At 34.6% G+C, this 22,169-nt stretch overlaps 2 protein-coding genes across 5 annotated transcripts in view; one reads left to right on the forward strand and one right to left on the reverse strand.

The window, feature by feature from the left end:
* LOC124422182 (FK506-binding protein 2) overlaps positions 1-13,223 on the forward strand; it is a 36,969-nt gene extending 23,746 nt beyond the window's left edge. Inside the window, exons 2-4 of the mRNA XM_046958300.1 lie at positions 8,911-9,074; positions 11,405-11,517; positions 11,775-13,223. Coding sequence (XP_046814256.1) covers positions 8,911-9,074; positions 11,405-11,517; positions 11,775-11,963 — 466 coding nt within the window. The 3' untranslated portion in view covers positions 11,964-13,223. The remainder of the gene's footprint in view (positions 1-8,910; positions 9,075-11,404; positions 11,518-11,774) is intronic.
* Positions 13,224-13,421: 198 nt separating this feature from the next.
* The window catches only part of LOC124422178 (FH1/FH2 domain-containing protein 3), a 63,436-nt gene continuing 54,688 nt past the window's right edge, over positions 13,422-22,169 (reverse strand). For 2 of the 4 annotated variants that reach the window (XM_046958285.1, XM_046958284.1), the window contains 4 exons: positions 21,432-21,699; positions 21,105-21,228; positions 19,309-19,476; positions 14,794-15,439 (listed from right to left, as the gene is read on the reverse strand). In XM_046958285.1, coding sequence (XP_046814241.1) covers positions 15,306-15,439; positions 19,309-19,476; positions 21,105-21,228; positions 21,432-21,699 — 694 coding nt within the window. In that variant the 3' untranslated portion in view covers positions 14,794-15,305. The other 2 variants (XM_046958286.1, XM_046958287.1) reach the window with 2 other exon arrangements.

Here is a 22,169-nt window from a genome sequence, read left to right on the forward strand (position 1 = left end):
TTTAACTTTTCGTCGTCGACTCTCTTCGTTCGTTCCGGATGAGACAATAAGAATTTTTCTTTTTTCCACTCTATCTCTCTCTCTCTCTCTCTTTATTTCTCTCTCTTTTTCTTTTTCTTTTTCTTTCTCTTTCACTTACACATACACGAGAAACAGAGAAAGAAAGAGACAGAGAGAAAGAGAAAGAGAGAGAGAGAGAGAGAGAGAGAAAAAGAGAGAGAGAGAGAGAGTGAGTGAGAAAGCAAGAGAGCTTCCAAACTAAATCGGTTGACAAAAAGAAAGAGCTCGCGAAACTTTCGTCGTCCGCTTATCTTTTCCGCAAAAATGTCTCACCGACTACTAAAATCGTTTTTTTCCGACAATTAATCAAATAATATATATATAATATATATATAATATATATACATATATATATATATATATATATATATATATATTTGATTATTTAAAAAAAGAGAAAAAGAGAGAGAGAGAAAAAAAGGAAAAAAGAGAAACGAAACTGGACATCGCGGAAGCTTAATTAGCAGAGAAATAATTTCTCGGTCATTAACCAAGCGGCCGTTTCGGTAAAGGAGGCGAGAGAATATGAATTGTCTAGAACTCTAAGAGAAGACAATGGCTAGGCCACGTCGTCTCTGATGTATGGAGGGAAGACAATAACGAGAGTGGGATCGACCTCTCTTATCTTCATCCTTTCTTTTCTCCCTCTCTATCTCTTTCACACACACTATTCTTATTTTTATTCCTCAAAGAGACAGTGAGACTTTTATATTACCAAATTCTAATCACTCGTTACTACGATTTTAAAAGTATATATATATATATATATATATATATATATATATATATATATGTATAATAATGTCTCTAGTGTGATATTATACTTACCGAAATATACATTCTCTTAAAATCAAAGGCTTCATTTTATGACACTTGTTGAAATAACGTGTAGACGGAAAGAGAAAAGAGAAAAGTGAGAGAGAAAGAGAGAAAGAAAAAGAGATAGAGAGAAGGAGAGAGATGGTGAAGGTAAAGGAGAAAGATAAAGTGACAGAATGGTAGGAAGCATGCACGGGGGACGTGCGAAAGAGCTCTCACGATTATTACCTTTACGAAAACTACGAGAGCAGGTGCAAGTGCGAGGGACGCCATCTCGCATCCGTATCTGATATACGAGCAAGCTGGAAGATTCCACGCGGCAGTGCTTGCGTTTCCTTGTCTTCTCCCGCTGGATATAACATGAAAGTCCTTGAGAATTGTAAATGTTTCATCGTCTCTTCTCTCTCTCTCTCTCTCTCTCTCTCTCTCTCTCTCTGTCTCTCTTACTTCAGCTTTCTGAACTGATAATTTTCCATCCCTACGTTCATTCGTTTTAAAAGAAGAAAGACAAAACTGTTGCACGATATGACAGTTTGTCAATCTAATTAGATAAAATGTAGCTAGGGATTATTGATAAAAAAAAAAAAAAATAAGAATTAGAATCACTTGTAAGATATTAAAAATTGTACATAGTCTTCAAGCGTATCAACATTATTATTGAAAGGAAACTAATGAAACCCTTTTTAACGTTTTTATAAAAACTTGGATCCTTCGCTAAAATGGCGGCTTGAGTTTCCATAAAGCGATTTACGAGGACCGCAGATTTACCGTATATGAAATTACGCGTCCCACGCTTTTTCACTGTATGTTCCTCCTGCTTACAGCGCTTCGAAATACTCATTTTTCGTCGTTAACACTCCGGTTCGTTCGCGCGAACCAAACGACCTTCGTTCTCGCGATATTCTCTATTTCCTCGAACCGTGCGGTAGAATGAAGAAAAAAAAGTGGCTCGATATCGAACCAACAACGATGAAGGTTTCGTTGGAAAAAAATAAATGAGAGGCAGAGAGAGAGAGAGAGAGAGAGAGAGAGAGAGAGAGAAAAAGAAAGAAAGAGAGAGAAAATCACGTCACGTTATGCACGCGACGCATTTCAAAACGCGTTACGCGATCGAACAGATTCGTCGAAACGCGGCTGGATGACACCAACCGATTCCATTCTGTTCATTCTCTCTTTTTCTAGCTATCGTTTTGCTCGTTGGAACGACGCTCGTTGACGGAATTCTCTCCTCGCTCCACAGCAAATATGAATTTAATGGCGGCCGAGGGGAAAGTACGAATTGCATACTACGTAGGACGGCCGTGTTGAAATTGCATCGCGCTATTGCTCGAATAAAATCGGCTCTATGCTATCGTTTCGTGCTCTGCTGATGAGAAAAAATCACTCTGACGGCGCATAAAAGTTCTAAAGTGGATACGGATGCATGTTTCCGTCTACTCATAGTTGCTTTTCTCTCGTAGCTAAGTGACTCCCTGTTAGTATTATACTGTTGAAGTTTCATTGACAAAAATTTATGATTATTTTTTTTTTCTTTCTTCTATCTAATACGTTTATCTCGACATAAACTTTAAAAACTTTTTAAAAACTTTTAATAAACTTTTAAAATTAATAGAAATTTAACGCGGTCGAATAATTCTTTGATTTATCGATGTTAAATCTTCGTATCGTAACGTAGCTTCTACGAAACATAAATGAAGATTCTATCGAATAGAAACTATCGATTCGAATTGTATTTTGTGAATGCTATTCATATTTTTTTATATGTTTACGATTGCTGGGAATTCGTCATTCTTACAAGATATACTACTTCTTTTTTTTTTTAGATATTTACGCTTTATATCAAAATCCTATTAACGTATAGCTCTTGACACAATCCAGGTTTTATTGTCGTGCGCTTTCTCAAAATCAGATTTTCTTTGGAACGATCGAGTTTGTAGGAAACTACCGAGCTCTTCGTCAATCCATAGAACTTGCCAAAAATCCATTATTCTCCCTTTCCACGCTACAACTTCCTTCATCTTCCTAGAGATTTCCTCGTTTGCAGGGCGTCCTACGTCTATTGGGAAGTAAAGTGGCAGCATGCTTCGAACAAAATCGGTTATCTCAGCTCTATCTGTAAGGAGAGATCCTGCAAGTAGAAGGATTTTACGAACAGGTCTGGTACAAAAAGGTCCTACTGAGATTAAATTCAATTGGGTGGATTAAACGCGAGCACGATCGTGCCGTAAATTCCCAGTCTCTCCTTCTCCTCACTCAAATGCTTCCTCCCTTTCTCTCTAAATACTATTAGAAGTCTAGCATCTAGTAGTAGATAGTAGTGTATACGGGGAAGCAAAAAGTTAGCACACAAAAGAATCTTCGAGGACTTTATCGCGCGTTGCTAGCATATAAATAGAGGGTGGGAGAGAGAGAGAGAGAGAGAGAGAGAGAGAGAGAGAGAGAGAGAGAGAGAGAGAGAGAGATAAAATGAAAAGAGAAGAGAAGGTTAAGTTTTATAAGATATGGAAAAAGAAGAAGGAGGATTAGATGAACGGTAGAAACGAAAATAGATTCATCTGTGCTCGGCGAAGGTTCCTTTCCTAGAAGCTACCGGCAACGAATGAGCTTACAAGCCTCTCCGACAGAAGTTGGGCATTGTGGCCATGTTAGGATTTCCCATGCGAGGCGTACGTTACGTTAAGTTACGTTACGTTACGGTGCACCATGAAATATGCAACGCTATCTGCTACCGTAGCCGCAACACTCTGGCGATCCACACCCTATTTCCAAGCAGCCGAGAGCCAGCCACCCTCTGCTCATCCTCTGACCACTAGCTATCCTGCTCTACCGCATAGATACCTCCACTCGACTCAGCTCGTGCTATTCCTCTCTTAGCCCGATTCCTTCGAATCAAAGACGACCTCCTTTCCTTCAAGATTCCGAAATACATCTCCTGAGATCGAATCGATATATCGATTACCTACGTATGTACTACTACTATGTACAAACTAATTTTCTCCATCGACGCGATTGCTCACACTGTACTCCTTCTCTCGGTCGATCGAACAAATCGACGCATCGCGTTTGCTCGCGCGACGCAATTAACATCGACGAGAAGCAAGCTCGACTGACCTAACGAGCTCGAGTATGCAAGCATTTCCTATCGAGCTGCAGAAGCTCATGTAAATCGTATGTCTCTCTCTCTCTCTCTCTCTCTCTCTCTCTCTCTCTCTCTCTCTCTCTCTCTCTCTACACACACATACAGATCCAAACACAAACACAAATGTTCTGTCTCCTACGACTCTCGTAACGCGCTGCTGCAGCTGGCAACAGATAAGGGCGCAGTCTATAAATTAATTAGTCCAACTCTCTAAGACCCAAAAGCCGCATGCGCATAGGACCTATCTAAATCTGCATTAAGCTACCTACCAGCCTAGACAAAATTTACAGCGTCGCTTTACTCGCTATTCTTCAACTCCCTTCCTTCCAAAATCTAAGATTCGATCGTAGAATCCTTCCTTCTTTTAATTTCGATAAAATTTATAAAAAGGATTAAAGGAAACCGAAGAGACAGCGGTATTCTCTAAAAAAAAAAAGTATTCAGAAAAGCTCATGAAGATTTTTCTCATCATTTCTATTTCTCCGAGCCAACCACGGGAATTTATGAATGCCTTCTGGATTACGAATATCTCCGGTATGCACGAATATAAGGTATTACAAGACTAAGAAGACGTTCCTGAAAAATGTTCCACCCTTCTCATTCCCCGGATCCTCCCCCAAGAACCGATCTTCTCCCTTCTTCTGTGTCGGACATATTCATTTTATCGCGGATATCCATCACTACACGAGACGTTCCCGTAATCCGTGACTTAAATCGTGCTGACAGCTTCCAACGTTTTGCTCGTTCAACGTCATTAATGTGGATATACATAAATTAACGTAGATATGAGCATTAACAAAAAATATGGACTATGGTATTGCGAGAAAAATAAATTACGGTGACTGGAAAAAAATTCAGACTTTCTTTTTTCTTTTTTTCTTTTTTTCTTTTTTTTTCTTTTTTCTTTTTTCTTTTTCTTTTTTTTTTTTTTCTTTCTTTATGGTAATAAAAGCGAGAAAAATCCAATGTGAAATAAGACAAAGAATACTAAAGAGCAAATTTGCAGGTAGAAATAGAGAATAAATTAGCGACCGTTTATCTTGGGTAATTGTAAGTAAGCGATTCATTACGTTGAAACGTTCAAAGTTAAACTTCGTTTACGTTTTTGCTTCCGCTGAGCTTTCGTATTTTTTGTCTTTTAAAATTTTTCTTCACTCAACGACTGCATAAACGAAGAGTAATTTTTTTTTATTTTCTAATAATAATATTACGTATACCACATTGTCAAAGGATTGTTTCCTTTGTTCTTTTTCATTATACATTCGATATCAAAGTAATTGAAAGAAAGTGAAAAAAGATAAAAAAGAAAAAAGAAAGAAAAAAAAAAAGAAAACAGAATAGTCGCTGAATTTCTAGCATATTTCTCGCTCGTTTCCTTCGAGTAGGTAGACATTAAAGGGGAAAACTATAGTTTGCTCTTCCGCTCGAAAGGAGTTCGCATATCCCAGCTGACTCATATTGTGTAGGACGTTTAATGGCGCAGTAAATTCTGACGTTGCCGGCTAGGTACTCTTTTCTTTTTTTGCACAAGCTAACGGCGCTTTAAGGGAGCCGTTCGAGCGAACATTAAAAATGATGTAACGGACTCGACGTAAGCGTTACAACCAGTTCCGTGATCTTAATGTTCCGCGACGGAAAAATAACTTGATTCCACGCTGTTGCTTCATCGAAGAAACTGACTCTTCCTTTCGGAATCTTACGTGATATCTTCTTATAGTAGTGATAAAAAGAAAAGAGAATTTCTTATCGAACTACATATGTATATATATCTATCTATCTAGCTATCTCTATGTTTTGTAGTGTGAAAAGCGAGAGAATCAATTCGAAGAGATAGAGAAATAAAAGGATCGAAAAGAGAATACAATAGTAGTATCTTTGTAAAGAGCTCGTCAATCTCCCACTACTCCTATGAATATATGTGAGGACTTTGATATGTAAGATAGTCTCGCGAAGAGGACACGAGATAACGCGAGAAGTTGTGCCGATATAGTACGGAGAGCTAGAAGGAATAAATTTAAATATCGTCCGACTCCTTTGATATGTTAACAAGACCCGGTTCTAACCTAGGGTGGGCTGGCCGAAACGACCACGGTAAAATTCTTTGATAGCGATATCATCCTTCAACGTTTTTCTATTCTTTTCTTTTCTACCTTCTCCCAACTCTCGTTCTGGCTCATACTACTCGTGTATTATTTCTGCCCTTTATGTTTAAGAGCTCGCCCGTCCCGCGATTTATGTTTTCTGTGCCGTCGCTTTCCACCTGTGCACGAATATATGTAAATGTTATCCTATGGAACGAGCAGAGGAGCTTTCTTTTCTCTTCTATCTAGGTACAACCTCGCACCATCCCTTTCTACTCTTTTTCATCCCCTATCCGTCTTTTGCCGTCTCTCTATATTCTCCCTTTCCTTTTTTACTATTTTGGGAAATGGAATAATAGGAAAAAAAAATAAGGGTAAGAATGGGTATTAGAAACGAGATTATTAGCTTCCTCCTTTTTGAATACAATTTATATAAATTTCCATTTTCTTTTTCTTTTTTATCCTCGCTTTATCGTTATTATTATTATTATTTTCCTTTATTTTCTCAATATTTTACATCGGGATTTGCCGATGGAACAGATCAAAACCAACTTCCATTCTACTATATGCTTAAATACCTTCAGATTATAGTATATCTATTGATAATTATATTTTTTTTATAATTCTTGTATAACCAGGATATAGTTGTATAATGATAATGATGATAATTATTATTATTATTTTTACTATTATTATTATTATTATTATTATTATTATTATTATTATTATCATTATTATTATTATTTCTTAATTGAGTAACATTTCTTCGTGACACCTTGATTTAGCCTTCGTGCTTGCGTCAACAACGATAGCGAATAAATCAATCTCAACTTTATTTTATCGTCGTATCTTCATCTATTTTTGTTGGAAATTACTCGTCGAAGCGTTACCGTTCGTCGAACCATCCGGATATCGATCTGCTTTACTGCGAGGAGAGAAAAGAGAAGAATTCGTCGCTAATCCTAGCCCACGCTATATCCTCTTGCGTCGCACTGCAGGACTTTTACTCTCGACGAAAAAGTCGAGTCTCGTAAACGAGCAATATCCTGTATATATATATATATATATATATATATATATATATATATATATATGTATGTATACATGTATGTATATATACATGTATGTATGTACGTGGACGGCAAGTTACCACTCGAGGATCCATTTGAATATTTAAAGTTACACAGCGCGACACGCACGAAAACTTTGCCTTCTGTAAGAATGCTCCTACGTAAAAGATATGTATAGTATATGGCTGTATATGTATCCAAAGGAACGATCTTTTCGAATTTTTCATCGCTTGGTTCTTGCTATCCCATAGCAATTTTTTCTCTCTTTACTTTACTCCTCTCCCTCTCTTAACTCCTCTTCCTTCTTCTCTTTCCTCTTTCTTGTTCTTCTCGACACTCTCTTTCTCCTCCTCCTTTTCTTTCCATCCCTTTTAACTTCTTTCAACTTTCTTTCCTCCTGTCCATCATTCTTATATCATTCCACCATGCAACACTCCTCTCGCGTTATTTCCCTTCCTTCACGACAGACAAAAAAGCGTTTATTCGTCGCACGTCAGACTCTCGGACGTGTCTCTTTCTTTTCCTTTCTTCTTTTCCGTTTCTTTCATCCTCCCTTTCTTTCCCTCTTCATATCTTTATATGCTCTACCACTCGTCGCCTCTTTCTCATACGTTCTCACTTTCTTTTACTCTCTTATTCTCTTCTCTTATCCTCTTTCTTTCTCTTATTCTCTTTCTTTCTCTTATTCTCTTTCTCTCTCTTATTCTCTTTCTCTCTCTTATTCTCTTCTCTTTTTCTCTCTCTCCTTCTCTCTTTATTTTCCTCTCTTTCTCTTCATCTTTCTTTGGGTGACTGATGAAACTCGTAGTCATATAAGTCGGATTCTCGAGGTGTACAAAAATACCTATTCCCTAAACTTTGCCTCTTCTTATTTACTGCTCGTTCTACAAATAAATGTAAGGAAAATGAAATGATGTTAGATAGGAAGAACTTAAGAAATAAAACCATCTCGTTAGACGATATTAATTAAATTTCTTCAAGCGGAATATTTCGATCAACTAACATGTTAAATTAAAGTAATTAATTTAACAAACATGTTACTACGTTTAAACTTAAGAAATTAGTTAAAAGAAATTACGTTTATATAGTATAATTTTGAGATATATATATATAAATAATACGGATTGAAAGCAATCAACTTAACTGCATTCTATATGCCAACGTAGTTGAAAAACTTTTCGACAACAAATATACATGAACATACACACACATGCACACAACACACACTCACACACATATTCAGTTGATGAGTCTCTCAGAGGTGTCATTCAATCCGTACGAACTCGTCAATTCTCGTCGAAAAGGTATACCTGTACCATAGTATGCAATAGTTTGCGATGTTGATGAAGAGGAAGAGGAGAATGAGAACGATCGCTCATTCGTACATATATCCTACGGGTTTCCCCATTTACGAGCTGACGAGAAATTGACACTTCCAGGAACGATGTCGAAATATCGGTTATTTTCGTTTCCGCGCCAAATATTTCGCGTAGTCACGCGATCTCAATGCATGCGCATACATATACACGAATACGCGCGTGCGCGAACACGCACACGCACGCACTCATGGACACATACCTATATACAACTCTTGACAGATTCCTCCTACGATTTACACGTAACCGCTTCTGAAACGTTGCGTCGCACAAATCGATAATAGCTTTTCTTCTTCCTTTCTTTCTTATTCCTTTTTTTAGAATCGAACAGAATTTCACTGTCTTTTTTTTTTACTATTTTACAGTTTGGACAGACAACAACCCTTCACCTTTCAATTGGGCGTTGGCCAGGTGATTAAAGGATGGGACCAAGGTTTGTTGAATATGTGTGTAGGTGAAAAAAGGAAGTTGGTCATCCCACCGGAACTTGGTTATGGTGATACTGGAGCTGGAAACGTTATACCTGGAGGTACAATAATAATTCCTTAACAATGATATTATTTGATAGACGATTTAAACTTATAAGTGAAGAGTAATCATCACTCGTTCGTTCATTATTTTTAATGGATAGGATATAGTTTAGCCATTTGAAATTCTTAAACGTTGGATATATCAAAGATCGCCGATTGTATAAATATGAATAAATGAAATCGGGGAAACATTACAATACTACCAGCTTACTGGATGGAAGAAGATCGTTAGGATCGAGATGGGAGTCCAAAATGCAATTGCATGAAAATCCAATAAAGCTTCGCCCGTTAAATGGGACACCGTTGTCCATGATCGTTCGTTCGAATCGACAGCGATGCACGCTTCGTTTATTTTTAAGATAGCTACGCTCGTAAAAGAACGAAGCTTCTCATTTTCGATACGTTGCAGACTAGTCGTGTACGTAGCAATTTTATGAATCCTACGAGAGGTCAAGAAAAAACTTAAAATTTACTTTATAAAGTCGTAATGTATATATATACATATATATATATATATATATATATATATATATATATATATATGTACATACTTTACATGCTTCGGTTAACGTTATATCGTAAATTTGTTTTACATAAAAAAAAAAAAAATGAAAAGAAAGAAAAAGACAAATAAGCAGGAATATTGATTTTTTCTATACAAATACTCTTCGAACGATGTGAAACTCCATACGTTTGTTAATTCCGCTCGTTTGAGCGGGAAATAATTAAACGGCATATTTCATTAGTACCGCTTTAATCGCGACGGTCGATTCCATAATTAATAGCGGAACATGCATTAATCGAACGGCGACAGTTCGTTAGCTCTCGGCCAAATATTCCATTAACTGCTACTGAGATTTGGACATTTTTATAGAAATCTATTAACGATAGATTTCGTATAAAAGAATTTGCTATTAGAGAAATTCATTCATATCCATCGAACGAACAATGGTTCGTTCGATGGATATGAATATGGAAAATGATACTATTCAATATTTAACGCATAATTAAATTCTATAGAAATCAAAACAATAGTATCAACGATATCTTAATTATGTAGTAATTATATTATTATTTTATTATACAAAGAGTAAATGATATAAATGAACATTTTCGATCCTACGTACTTCACTGTTAACAACAATAGCGACAAAATGCATTTTTTTTTATTCTCTTCTTATCAAGTTCGATTTCTCGTTAGTGATGTTTATCGGCATTGTCTAAGGAAAATAAATTAAAGTAATAACGGTAATAAGAGTTATCGGATATCAGATTTATAAACAAGAGTTACGGTCAATATTGACCACTACCGAGCAAAACGTTGTACCATTTTTTCTCAGGATTTTTCTATAGCACCTGACTCTCTTCTCTCGTTTTTTCCCCACTCTTTTTGTTCAGCTCGCTTCACTAAGCTACTTCGATTTATTCTACGTGTACGTGCACCTAAACGTCTATATATGTACAGTTTCATATATGTACGTATGAAATGTGCAAAACGTGCAAAAAAAAAATAGGATTTCGACGCGAGACAGAAGAATCGATAGCCCATAGAAATGATTTACGAGAATGCACTTGCTAGAAGGTAGGACACATTGTCATATATAACACTTTCGGCAAAGAAATCCCATAAAAAGTCGACCGAATCACGACTTATGATTTTATTTTGATCAACGAATTATCTTATTCCTATATTTCAACTTATTATATTTAACAACTCTATGATCGTCCGTTCCAAAGATGTTTCAGGGAGGAGGATTATCTCCCACTTCCATCCCCACTCCCTTTTGTTGTATACATTTCATGTTTCTTTTATAATTCAATGGGGTTTCGAATCAGAACTTTCGATTGGCAATCAGCGATCGATTCGAAAAGAGAAAACTTCAAAGCTATGAGAATGGAATGAAATTTTAGTTGACGTATGTACGAATGAATGGATGAACAGATAAAACAAAAAAAACAACGAACTATTCGATAAATGTTCAACGTCGCGAATCGGAAACTCTGTTATACCTATCGGATATACCTACATACATATATACATATGTACGAGACTTTACATCGTGAACGGAAAAATTGCTGACAGCGACGTATTGGATTTTGATCGGATTTCGGCCAATCAACGAGGTCGAGTCAGACGGAGTCTTTCCCTCAAAACGACAGAATCGTAATGTACGAGATATAACATCAGATGATTCTGATAAAAACATTACGTTCGATATTACTTTTTTTTTATCCCTTTGTTAAATTTTATGAATGACATTTAGAATCGTTTATTAGCATCAAAGAGGAAATAAATATTTCATTAACGAATCGAAACATTCGATTACAGGTGCCACCTTGATGTTTGATGTTGAACTCATCAACATTAGCGATTCGCCACCAACCGCAAACGTCTTCAAAGAGATCGATGCTAACGACGATAAGCAACTCTCCCGCGAGGAGGTGAGAGCAATGGCAAGATCATTTTCATTTTCTTTTCATTTTGGGTGTTGGTCGACTAATCAACGAACAATCATCCTTTTTCTCTTATAAAAAGATTTAATAACAAATGAAATCGATCGAATAATTTTAACAAAATTGATTCGTTATCTTACAATATTCATTTTAAGTTGAAAACTTGATACTTATCAATAATTGTCATTATTAATTATTAAAGAGTATATATTTTATTCATGAAATTTGTTCATTCGTTAATACAGGTCAGCGAATATCTAAAGAAACAAATGATCGAAGCGGAACAAGGTAGTCCTGGTGACAACGAGGAAGTGAAAAAGATGCTGGCCGACCACGACAAACTTGTCGAAGAGATTTTCCAACATGAGGACAAAGATAGGAATGGTTTCATTTCTCACGAGGAATTTAGTGGGCCGAAACACGACGAACTTTGAAGACTCTTCGCATTGGTCTATTTTCTCGAGCAACACGTCTCTTGGTCGTTCGTGGCAAATTTTAAAACTTCCAACGACTCCTTTAGTACGTCATCCTGTCTCCCTGGAATTTTGTCAATGACGACGACAATGACGACGTCTTCGCGTCTAATAGAATTTTAAAGAACAAAAACAACAACAATAATAAAAAAAAAAATAAAAAATAGTTTACAATCGGAACGAAGAAGCCAACAATTTTGTTCAAGCCCCCAAATATTTATCGATATGACGTAAAGTCGCGACGGCTGAGATGATTTTTACCAGCTAACCGTCTTAGATAAATTCTTGCTCGAGTGATCGCACTACGATATACATATGCATATACTTACGAATAAATATATATATAAATAATTGCGTGTACGCGTGCGTGTGCGAGTGGGTGAGTGTACGCGCCTGTGAGTGATCAAAAGAAAGTGTCTTTTTTCTACACGATCGTAAATGTTAGCGTTAATTAATCGCAACAGTATACGGTGTATCAAATCACGAACAACCGTAACTATGTCGTCAAAATATGTCCGCGAACTGTCCACGTTCTTCTCGTCTTTCTTTTACAATCAACATCATTCTATTTATTTAATATAAAGAATTTCAACGTACATTATAAACTGTTCTATTTCTTTTTATCACGTTTATCAGATTTTATTAAGCCGATAATGGTAATGGTCTTTTCTAATTACTTGAAATTGATGATTAATTAATTAATTAGTACGAAAGATATAAGATATCAAATGTATAAGCGTACAAGTGAGAAAAAAAACTGAACCGACTCGTCAATTATTACACGTCATATCTCTATATTACACGATGTACTTCCGAATAAATTTCTAGCAATCAATTTCAAGTAGGTAGAAAAAATGTCGAGGTAGGATGATTTATATCGTAAAAGGAGCTTCCATCGTTTCTTACCGTGAAAGTTTTCGAAGATCGAAAGTGGATAGTTAGTGGAATCATTGTTCCTTCTCCCTCCATGTCTTCTTCGATCCATTTTCAACGATGCACTATTCAATTCTTATTACACTTATCATAGAAAATGAAAGAAAATATCTCGATAATGTGAAATATAATCGAATCTGACACTGTCAGGTTGCAAAGCCAATTCCCGTCGTCGCTATTATTAATGTATTTTAACGAATATGTTTTTATTATTACATTATATTGTATGTTGTTAAAGCTGGACGAAGGTTAATAATAAATCGTGTGTTTTGAGCACAATTTGTTATACACGGTTGTTCATCTTTTTTCGTTAGTTCCTCCCTTTTTTTTCTTAGCAATTTATCAAAATTAAAAAAAATATGCAAAATAAACGTGCGAACTTACCTTATCCTTTTATCTGATACGTTTGAAAGAAAAAAAAAAAAAGAAAAAATAATAAAAATATAGAAAAATATTTAAAAGATAGGAAATCGATAAGTAAAGAACTTAACATTTTTCATTTTTATTTCAAAAATCATTTACGTTGAGAATTACAGTAATTAATACATACTTACGACACAATAATGTAATAACAATTAAATTAATTAAATTATTTCTATCACCCGATAAATCACACCGTTACAAATCTTCGTTGTAAAATTCATATCGAAAACATATCGATTTCAAAAGAGGTTCTTCCTATTTTTTTTTTTTTTTCAATAGGCACAAAACGAGCCACGGAATCGCTCCTCTCGTTTATTCATTTATTTATTTTTTTTTATCTTTTTATATATTTTTCTTTCTTATTCATCAAATTTATCCATCGACCGTATGTATAAGCGATCTATATCGTAGCACTGACAAGAAAAAATCGGAAAATTCGTTGAACTAGCACAGGCACGAACAACTTACCCTGTTACGATTATGACCAATGGCAGAATATACAATATTATATATTCAAAGAATATTACTCGCAGAAGTATCAATTAATATTGTTTATATCCATCACCCTATCTTTCTTTTACCCAAGCCAATTTTTCTCGTATATGCAAAAATAGTCAAAGAAACAATTCTGTTTCTTTAATTTAGATAAATTAAAAATATTTTCATTCGTTAAATCATAATTCTCATTGAAGATTGTAGGTATTTAGATAGTATTACCTACATACGTACATGTATATGAGATCGCATGGAGTGGTTATGTGTTTTTAAATATTTACTAAAAATTGATTCGATCTAATAAAATAAAAAAAAATAACCGTACCATGCGAGATGAGAAAAAGAAAAAAGATGAAAAAAGAAAACAATGGAAAAGAAAAACGAGAAAAAAGAAAGAAAGAAAGAATTTGTAAAGAAAAAAAAAAAAGAAAAAAAAAAAGAAAAGAAATTTAAAAAACCGTTCGATATACGTGCTGATAAAGAGATTTGATAAAAGTATGTTATACAGACATCGTTTCTTGAAGTCTGTTTTGTATGGAGGAATCGTTCTTTCTTCGTTTCTTTCTTTCTCTCTCTCTCTCTCCCTCTCTCTCTCTCTCTCTCTCTCTCTCTCTCTCTCTCTCATATGTCCTCCTCAATCATTTGTCACGTTTTACGCGTGTCATCCAGTCGTCATCCGTTGTTCCTTTTCATTTATGTCGTATTGAACCGCCTAAGAATCTTCGTAAGAAGGACGATTTACATAATAGTTTGCTTGGACCACGCATGGTCAATCCTCGTTCCCTTCGCTAGCGACTTCACAGCGAATGAGAAAGTTCCCAAGGGTTGTTGTAGGGGGAAAGGGTGGATATTATCACAGTCAATAGCCCTTGATATAAGCGGCGATGTGTTTCTTTTCTTCTTCTGAGAGGCCGTTCTTCAACGTTCTACGCACTGAAAAAGAAATCCCTTCGAGATACTTAATAGCACGTAGCTATGTACATAAATGTACATATATATGTATATATATACATATATATATAGAAATATATTAGGTAGATAAAGTATTGTCATAATCTAACTCTTTTCGATGATTTCCTTGACAATTTTTAACGACAAATTACTTTCCATTTTAACGAATTATTGAAATAAATATTTCCCTACAATTGTCGTTTTCTATTTTCGTATAAAATTCTTTTTAAAAAGAGCAGATTGTGCCAATATTTTTCCTAATCACATATATATACACATACAGACACATACAAAGACATACACACAGAGATTTGTTAAATCGTTGAAACAACATTACTTTCATTTCATTATTTTTATACAACTTTATGGCCATGCTTCGTTTCAATTTTCGGCATTCCACGAAGCTTCGAAACTAACATGCTAGTTAATCGTCTGATAAATAAATTAAATCGTTTCTGACGTGCTCGTATTTTTCATGAAGTTTCATAGTTAATATTTATTTTATCGAGCAAAAGGAAGATTCTCGTATATTTCTTTCCTTCCCTCATTCCTTTCTTTCCTCCATCCTTCCTTCCTTCCTTCCTTCCTTCTATGGCAAAACGTCGGATGTAGAAGGTATCTCGTTTCGTGTGCGTCTTAATCAGAAGCAGTCATTATCCCACGATGCAATCTTCACCGAAAAGAGTTAAGCGAGAAAGGAAAAAAGGCGATTCGTGGCTCATTTAAATGTTAAATACGAAACGGAGAATACGCGGCAGGATTCTCGCTTCTCGCTCATTTCAACGGAAAAGAAATAAAAACAGAAGAAAATAATAGAAGAGATGAGGAGAGGAGAGGAAAGAGAAAGGATCCAGAAAAAAGAAAATAATAATAATAATAATAATAATAATAATAATAATAATAATAATAATAGAAAAGAAGTTCTAGATGCTTTTAACAAAGGAGAAAAATCAGAGAATAATCATCGAGTGGCTGGTTCATTTTCCTTATAACGATTAATCCAATTTATTGGATCTTTTAGATCGCCATTGTCCTTGCGTAAAAACGTTTTCTTTAATATACTTAATTAACAAGCAAATATCGTTAAAAAGGATCCTTATTTTTTCTTTCTCTTTTTTTCTTCTTGTTCTATGACATATTATCAATTTTGTATCCGATAAATTTACGAAGAAACAATAAATGGATACATATCTAAGTAACTACTTTGTTCGCTTCTCAAAGTTGTTTCGAGTAAAAGCTAGATAGATATATGTAGGAGCACAAAACGAAAGAATACCTTAAAAGTATCCGATTAAAACTAACTACGATTTCTTTTATCTACCGGTAACACGGCTCCTTTATGTCGTCTCCGTTCCTCCGTTGCATTTTCCCATTCAGTTTCACAAAAAGAAATAGAACGTAAGGTCCATTGTTCCGATAACGAGGTATAAAAAGAGAATTTTCGATAATAAAGTCGTATTATCAGCTAGCAGAGGAACGTTGAGTTGTCTGAGATCGTTTAAAGAGAGGCATTACTTACCTTTTCGACTGTTAAATCTCTTGGACTTAGCAATTTAATTATCGGTAAAAGAAAAATAAAACAAAGCTAAAGGATTTTCTTCCTTTTTCTTTTTCTTTTTTTTTCCCTAATAGAAAAGAATTCGGTTATAAATAAACGTAAACCAATGGGATAAGCAATCATTATCGTAATATGATGATCGATTGATTAATTGATAAATCGTTTAAGTATCGAGGCGTGGCTCCTCAATTATTTCGTCGGTGAACCCCTCTCGCTCTAACATTCAAATCGGCACTGATAACACACCACGTAAACGAATGTATTTGCTTTTACTTATATCAATTATTTGATCGATATATAGATACAAAAAAATCATTCTTATAATAAAATTCTTTCAAAGTGGAGCATTAACTTATGACTTATTATTTTTATTAAATTGATTCAAATCAACAAATAACTTTTGAAATTTTTTTCCTACCTTAGATTATAAATCTCTATAAATAATTTATTATTCAAAAAAGGACTTTCTTTTGAAGTTACTTGTATTTTTTTACGATTTTTATATAATAGATTCTTTACGATTTAATTCTCATCATAATAATGCCATATTAACATATGGTCTAGCTTGAAATATATTCAAGAAATATATTAAGTATAATAACTCTCTTTGCTGTGTTAAAAATGATATCATTTATATGAAACGTTGAAACAATTTAAATTACTCTCTACGTAATTCCTAAGTATCGGATAAATTTTTCAATCTGACGTTTTCTTGATGCCGAAAATAATTTATTAGATATAACATTACGCGTTAAATTTTGCTGTGTGTTAAAGAAAAATCTATCAATTTAACGTACAACGAAATATCCTATACGACTTACGGCTTATATATACAAAGAAAGCGAATCTACGAGTTATATATGTGTATAGAGTTAAACGTATGTACATGTATATGTACACATCATATATACGTATAAAAGAAAAAAAAATGACATAAGAACATACACATACACGATGCGATGAAAGCATCTTCTCTACATGTTTTTCGGTGTTTGTACCAAGCGAAAACTTACTTGCTTTATACCAGTAGTCTAAACTTTTTACTTAAACCACCGGCACAAATACATCTTCGTTTCTTCATTCACAGTTCTATACATTGGTCGCAGATAGAAACAAGATGCCCCGTTACAAGTTACGGCACGTTATCCGGAGATTAATATTGAGTTAAACGTGGCAATTAGGAGAAAGCTTTGTGAGTTACACGGATTCAACGAAGAAGCATGCGCAAAAGCGGTGAGCTTGTTTTGTTAGTTATAAACGAAGGAAAGAGAAAGAGAGAGAGAGAGAGAGAGAGAGAGAGAGAGAGAGAAATAAACAGAGATGTTGAGAAACCTTAGATGATGATGATAATAATGATCATGACAATGATAATGACGATTGTCGTAAAATTCAAAAGGGAAAATACAAACACCTTGTTATTTCATAATGAAAAATTAATACAAGAGAGGGAGAAAGAGAGAGAGAGAGAGAGAGAGAGAGAGAGAGAGAGAGAGAGAGAGTCTCCATCGCATGCCATGCAAGAAATAAAAAACGAGAAAGAAAAGAATGGATGGAGAAATCTAAAAGGCGAAAAGGCGAACCTTCGTATGGCGAAAGGTGATCCTTTAGGGTTGATACCCTTCTGGCGTGGTGTTGTTCTCCCGTGTGCGCGATCGCTTCACTGTCGAGCAGAAAAAAAGAAGAAGGCAAGAACGCTAGCCAGCCTGTTAGCTACCGTCACCGGTATAACTATTAAATTAATATCACCACACCCCCTTATTAAGAAAAAGCCTTCCACTCGCTTGCAAAAGGATCTTCATGGTAGGAGAAGAAAAGAAAATTCTTTTCGAATTTATATCGAGAAGGATCCTCTTTTCGAAGGATATAGAAGAAATTTAATACGTGTTTGCACTAACGATAACGCGGAAGAATGGCTCCCAGTCACGTCGCAGCGTACACGAGCTTATCATAAATATAGCAAAGAGAGAGAGAGAGAGAGAGATAGAGAGAGAGAGAGAGAGAGAGAGAGAGGGAGAGAGAGAGAGAGAGAGAGAGAGAGAGAGAGAGGAAAGACGAACGATTCTCCCCGGCGAATGAGCGGATTACACCGAGATTCACGTACAAACTCCCCAACGAAGGATTATTCCCTACGTTCGATGTACCTATACCGATCGATTACAAAAAAGGATACGCGAAAGGCTCTTTCGCTCGGCGCGTACCAACCGGAAAAAGCGCCGAGTCTTTCTGTAATCCCCATACATTATGCAACGACATCGCTCTGGATCGTTCTTCTTACCGCTTACTCACCTTCTCCCTTCGGTTTTTTTTCCGGCTATTGTTTCTCTTCTTCTTGATGCCATCGTGAAGCATCGTGGGAGTCAAATAGAGAGATGCACTTACAAATAAACTCTTTAACGATTTTACTACTCTCATTTCGATTCATCGATAAGACGATTATTATCAATATTTCATTGATATTGTTAATTATTTAACAAATTAATAATATTAAGCACATCTCTATATCGTTATCTTCTATTATATTATAATTATAATTACAAGGTAAAGGATAGAAATGAATAAGAGAAAGAGAGAGAGAGATACATATATATATATATATATATATATATATATATATATATATATATATATATATATATGATAAAAAATCTGTGCTTTAAAGGTGCATGGAAAGGCAGGAGAGATCAAAAGAACGAAGATTTTAATCGTGAGTTCAATCTAAGAGCGTCGATACTCGAGAGTCCCTCAAGTTTTACGTTTATCGATCACTCAAACTGCACTTTCTCCTCGTCAGCTTCTATCGCATTCAGCTATTTCTTTTTTTCTCTTTTTTTTTTTTAATTACCAGCCGTTTCTGATGAGCCGGTAAACAAAATTATAAATAAACGTGGAAGAAGATAAAAAATAATGTAACAGAGTGGAGGTGCAGGGTGCGGGGATCACACTTACAAGACTTACGATCGGCGTGCCTCGTCCTTTTACGTTCCCTCGGTGTCGTCCTCGTAGCTGGCGTCTTTGTTGCAGTTTTTACGAGAGATTCTAGAAGCTCGTCATCGCCGTCAGTGAGATTACCGTTCGTACCTTCATCTCTCAGCAAAGGTCCCAGCGTGGTTCGTCCTGAGAAAAAGTTTATCTTTCGTTTAATAATCACGAAATAGTAGCGTTATATTAAACAATATCGTTATATTAAAATAATAATATAAATAATAAAAATACTGTAAATTCACTATAAAATATTCACAATATATACATATTAGTGTTTTATTATTATTAAATTATTATTAAATAACTGTTGAAAAATATTGTTTATTATTACTAGATTACCGTCAGAATTTATTACATTATTTATTGATCAATTCAATACTATACTATTCAGTCAAAAATGCTGACAATTCAATAGAAAATTCTGACATTATTTATTAGTCTATCTTAATATGTACGTTTAGATAATGAATGAAAACAGAAAATATTATGTCCCATTATCAACATTTTCGTAATAACATTAAAAAGGTAATACACGAAGGAAAAACTGAAATTGGTTAAAATAATACTAAATAAATAATCTAACCGAATCCAAGTAACAAAGTTAAACGACCGTTGCTATTCTTAAATCTTTGCTCTCGAGATCTAACTTGAAGACGTCGACATTTATCTAGCCTAACGATGCTAGCAAGCTAAAGGAGTTTACAAAAATGAAGAATAATTTTCACGCTTTCTTCTTGTCTCCTAAGATACAACGCAAAACGTTTGTCCCTTTTAAAATGGTTATAGATATCTTTCAAAAGATGCTTGAAAAAATGATAAAAACATTTTCTCTTCGACGAGTTATTTTGCGATAAATGGATAAAGTAAATTTTTAAGTCATTTAATTATTAAGAACCGAAAAGATTAAGCATCACTTAATAAAAGATATAAAAAACAGAGGATATAAAAAAATTTTCCTACAGCCATTCAGCAGACATATTTTTGGGATAATCGCCACTACTTTCTTCATAGCTGAATTCTTTAAATGTTATATACCGACGCTGGGAAATCCATATGAGATGCAGTGAATACCGTACATGTGAAGTTATTTAACTTTCAGAAGACAGCCATATATATGATGTTCAGCAAATATCGTACCACGCATTGTAAAGTTCGCCGTGGTACACACCAATTACGGTGTATAATGATAAAATCATTTATTTTTAATATTTACATTAATAATTTTAGTGCTAAGAAAACCATATAAAATTCGCTGTTTACTGTGCTTTTTGAAGTTGGCCATGTAACACTAAAATCATTTATATTTTATCTCGTTATTTAATTCTCTAAATGAATTTTCCCAAAGTCGAAACCTTGTTAAATTGTTTTCTCATACCCGAAAATGATAGATTCATTCCTTTTCATCAAAATTCTTAGACTCGATTTCAAGATAAAATTGACAAATATAAAAATATATAAACGAATTGCTCATTTGATAATATGAGATTAAAATGATTTAAAACGTATTGATGGCCTTGTATATTAAATAAATTAAATTGATCAATACTAGAACTAAAATATAATCTACACATACATTAGAATAGTAATATAACACAAAAATACGTTTAAAATAAATATATTTCTACCAATTGGATAATATTCTGATTAGAAATATTCTGAGATTAGAAATTACATAGCGGCAAGATATTATATATAAGTTCAATATCTTTGTCTTGAAATATAAATGAAACAAAGAAGAAAAGAAATGCTCAAAAGCTCACCGTCCTTTCTCTGCCTTCGCCAGGGTAGCGTACCATGAATACTTTCGACGTCGGAAATGTCACTTCCGAGGAGTTGCCTCAGTTCAGCGTCTGCTCGATCCTCTTTCGTCCTAAACTTACCAACCTGTAAAAGAATACAAAAGAAATACAGAAAGAGTGAGAAAGAAAGAAAAAGAGAGATAGGAAGAGAGAGAGAGAGAAAGAGAGAGAGAGAGAAAGAGAGAGAGAGAGAAAGAGACCTTTTCGAGAACACCATAGAGAAGAAGAAAAAAAAAGAAAGAATCAAGCGAAAAAAGAAAACTTGATGCTTAGCTTAGATCCTCTTACCTCGGTGATCATCTTTCCTCTTGTCTTATTTCTTTCTCGATGATTGGCTTTCTTCTCGAGCTGCTGTATCACTCTTTCCCGCGTTGTTCTATATTCGAGAGCAAACTCCGATACTATCCTACAAAACTCATTCGGTTTGGTATCCTGTACTCTATGGAGCGGTATACCAAGCCAGAGTATGAACTTGTGAAATCGATTTATAATACGCCTGTGAACGATACCCAGGACTATTATCCTTTCCGCACAGTCGGCCAGAAAGTCAGACATCCTGAAATGAACGTAATAAGGCAAAAGAAAGGATCAGAAAACATCTGCAGTGTTATCGATATATATATATATATATATATATATATATATATAATATATAGCAATTTATTATATATAGTGGACAAATCGTTTTTTATTTTGAAAAACAGAGTCATAAAAGAAGTGTCAAGAAAGAGAAAGAGAAAAAGAAAGAGAGAGAGAAAGATTAGTCAAGTGTGCACGGGACCGAAAGTAGATTGAGGTTTTGCTAAAGATGTCAAGGACGAGTGTACTTCACGTGCAGTCAACCGATAAACTCGATGCCTTACTACTTTGTAAACGAAAGTGAAAAAAATATTAGGGAAAAAGACACCTTTTAGCTTCGTAGATATATACACACACATACAGATATATATATATATATATATATATATATATATATATATATATATATATATATATATATAGCAAAGAATGAGGAAGGTATAGATA

This window comes from Vespa crabro, chromosome 2 (genome assembly GCF_910589235.1).
Source record: "Vespa crabro chromosome 2, iyVesCrab1.2, whole genome shotgun sequence".
NCBI classification, from domain to species: Eukaryota; Metazoa; Arthropoda; class Insecta; order Hymenoptera; family Vespidae; genus Vespa; species Vespa crabro.